This window comes from Pelophylax lessonae (genome assembly GCF_965119305.1).
Source record: "Pelophylax lessonae genome assembly, chromosome: 9".
Taxonomy (NCBI): Eukaryota; Metazoa; Chordata; class Amphibia; order Anura; family Ranidae; genus Pelophylax; species Pelophylax lessonae.
The window spans coordinates 4,702,900-4,705,429 of NC_138776.1; the positions used below are offsets into that span (position 1 = coordinate 4,702,900).

The 2,530-nt window shown below is 60.4% G+C and overlaps 1 protein-coding gene across 1 annotated transcript in view; it reads left to right on the forward strand.

Annotated features, from left to right (window-relative positions):
- The first annotated feature begins 322 nt into the window (after positions 1–322).
- Positions 323–2,530, forward strand: part of LPCAT3 (lysophosphatidylcholine acyltransferase 3) — a 68,787-nt gene continuing 66,579 nt past the window's right edge. The window contains exon 1 of the mRNA XM_082268268.1: positions 323–461. Within this exon, the coding sequence (XP_082124394.1) occupies positions 368–461 (94 nt within the window). The 5' untranslated portion in view covers positions 323–367. The remainder of the gene's footprint in view (positions 462–2,530) is intronic.

Here is a 2,530-nt window from a genome sequence, read left to right on the forward strand (position 1 = left end):
TATAATATAATAATAAGAGATTGATCTCTGTATACAGAAGAGAGATCAGAACTATCACGTGACCTTTCCCCTACAAGTGGTATCACGTGACCCTTTGCCCCATCAGCACTCGGTGACCGATAGTAACCCTCCTCCCCAAAGAAAGACCAATCAGCAACAGGTCACTCCCCCGTGTCACTGTGTACCGCCCACAGGTGACATTGTCAGTGTAACGGCGAGGGAAGCCCCGCCCACTCTGTACTCCTCATGCGTTTTTAGCCAACCAGCGGGAGAGGGGCGGGGAATTGAGGTGGCTAGGGCCCGCCGTGGGCGTGGCTCGGTAGTGGGGGGCACTCGGTGCAGTCAGGCCCGGCGGGGGAGCGGGAAGATGGCGGCGTCCTCGGGGTCTCTGCTGCACGGGGTGGCGGGGGCGCTGGGGGCCTCGGAGGCGGCACTGCGCCTCATCCTTTCCATCTTCATCGGTGAGAGGAGGGGGGGGGACACAGAGAGTCACAGGTTGGAGAGGGGGGGGAGACAAAGTCAGGGGTTGGAGGAGGGAATGGGGGAGCAGAGTCGGGGGGGCAGACAGGTGGAGGAGGAGGAGGGGGGGGTTGGAGGGATGGGAGGGGGCACAGACAGGTGGAGGAGGGGGGGGTTGGAGGAAGGGGGGGGGGGCACAGACAGGTGGAGGAGGGGGGGGTTGGAGGAAGGGGGGGGCACAGACAGGTGGAGGAGGGGGGGTTGGAGGAAGGGGGGGGGCACAGACAGGTGGAGGAGGGGGGGTTGGAGGAAGGGGGGGGGGCACAGACAGGTGGAGGAGGAGGAGGGGGGGGGGTTGGAGGGATGGGAGGGGGCACACACAGGTGGAGGAGGGGGGTTGGAGGGGGGGGCACAGACAGGTGAAGGAGGGAATATGGAATGGGGGGACACAGACAGGTGAAGGAGGAGGGGGGGGTTGGAGGTATTGGGGGGGGGGCACACACAGGTGAAGGCGGGAATATGGAAGGGGGGGCACTGTGGCAGATAGCGGGAGGAGAAGATGATATAGATAGGGGGGAAGGGGCACAGAAAGGTGGGGGGGGGGGGTTGTCTACAGAGAAGTGGAGGGTCTGGAAATAAAGAGAAGGGGACAGAGGTGAGAGAGGGGGGAGGACACAGATGGGATATATAGAGAAGGAGACTAAGACGGGGGGGGGGGGGGGGAGAAGAAGGGGTATGTAAATGGGGGGGGGGGAGAGGGAGGAGGAAGGACAGAGGGGGAGATTGGAAACACATAGGTGGAGAGGGGGGCAATAGATGAGATGCACAGGTGGAGGAGGAGGGGGGGACAATAGGATATATGCACAGGTAGCGCGGGGGGGGGGTGTCATAGCGGAGATGCACAGCTGGGGGAGGGAAATAGAGGAGATGCATGGGTGGGGGGAGGGGCAATAGGGGAGATGCACAGGTGGGGGGGGGGTAGGCAGGGGCAATAGGGGAGATGGAGGGGGGGGACAAAAAGGCGCTTCACAGGTGGAGGGGGGGGCAATAGAGGAGATGCACAGGTGGGGGGGTAGGGAGGGGCAATAAGAGAGATGCACAGGTGGGGGGGGGGTGTAGGCAGGGGCAATAGGGGAGATGGAGAGGGGGGGGGGGAACAATAAAGGAGCTTCACAGGTGGAGGGGGGCAATAGAGGAGATGCACAGGTGGGGGGGGGGTAGAGAGGGAACAATATAGGGAGATGCACAGGTGGGGGTGACAATAGTGGAGAATACAGAGGGTGTGTGACTGGAGACGGACTAGGGAGGGAAAGTGGGGGAGGGGGAAAAGCCAGGTAATGGGGGGGGGGGGGAGAGGCTAAAATAGAGGAGCGGGGGAGAAATGGGGGTAGACACAGAATGATGGAGGATGTGATTGGAGAAGGGAGTACAGAGGTGGGAGAGAGAAAGGGGTCCTTGGACATGAGAAGGGGGGAAAACAGGGGGAGTCGGGGACCCAGTTGGGGAGGGGGGGGTGGAGAAAGAATCACACGGGTTGAGGAGGGGGGGGGGACACACAGACGGGTAGGAGGGGAATGAGTAAAAGGGAGGGGGGATGGAGGAGAGTAAATGTGGATCCCTGGGGAGGGGGATACATTGTATCACTGAACTAGTAGAGGGGGGGGGGATCCCTGACAAAGCAATAGACATTCAGCTGGGGGGAGGAAGGGGAGAGCTGTACCTGCATAGCCAGGTGCATTATGGGAACGGCAGTTGGAATCCTTGTGGGTTCTTGACCCCCTTATGGGGTGGGATTTCTGGGGGGGCATTGTGGGGGGAGGGGGGTTGTAATGCCGGGTGCAGCAAGGAAGGGACCCGGTCATGCTTTCAGTGTAGGATGCATTATGGGTGTAGTTGTACCCCTGGTGGGAGGAGTTCTGGGTGGGAGAGACCTGATTGGTTGGAGGCGGGGCGGCCCGTTCCCGTTAGTGCACAGCCCATTGGTCAGAGTGATGGGTGTCAGTAATGCGGACGATCGCATACAGGAAGGAGGAGTTTAATTTTAATTTTGAAAACTCAACTTTTATGTAAC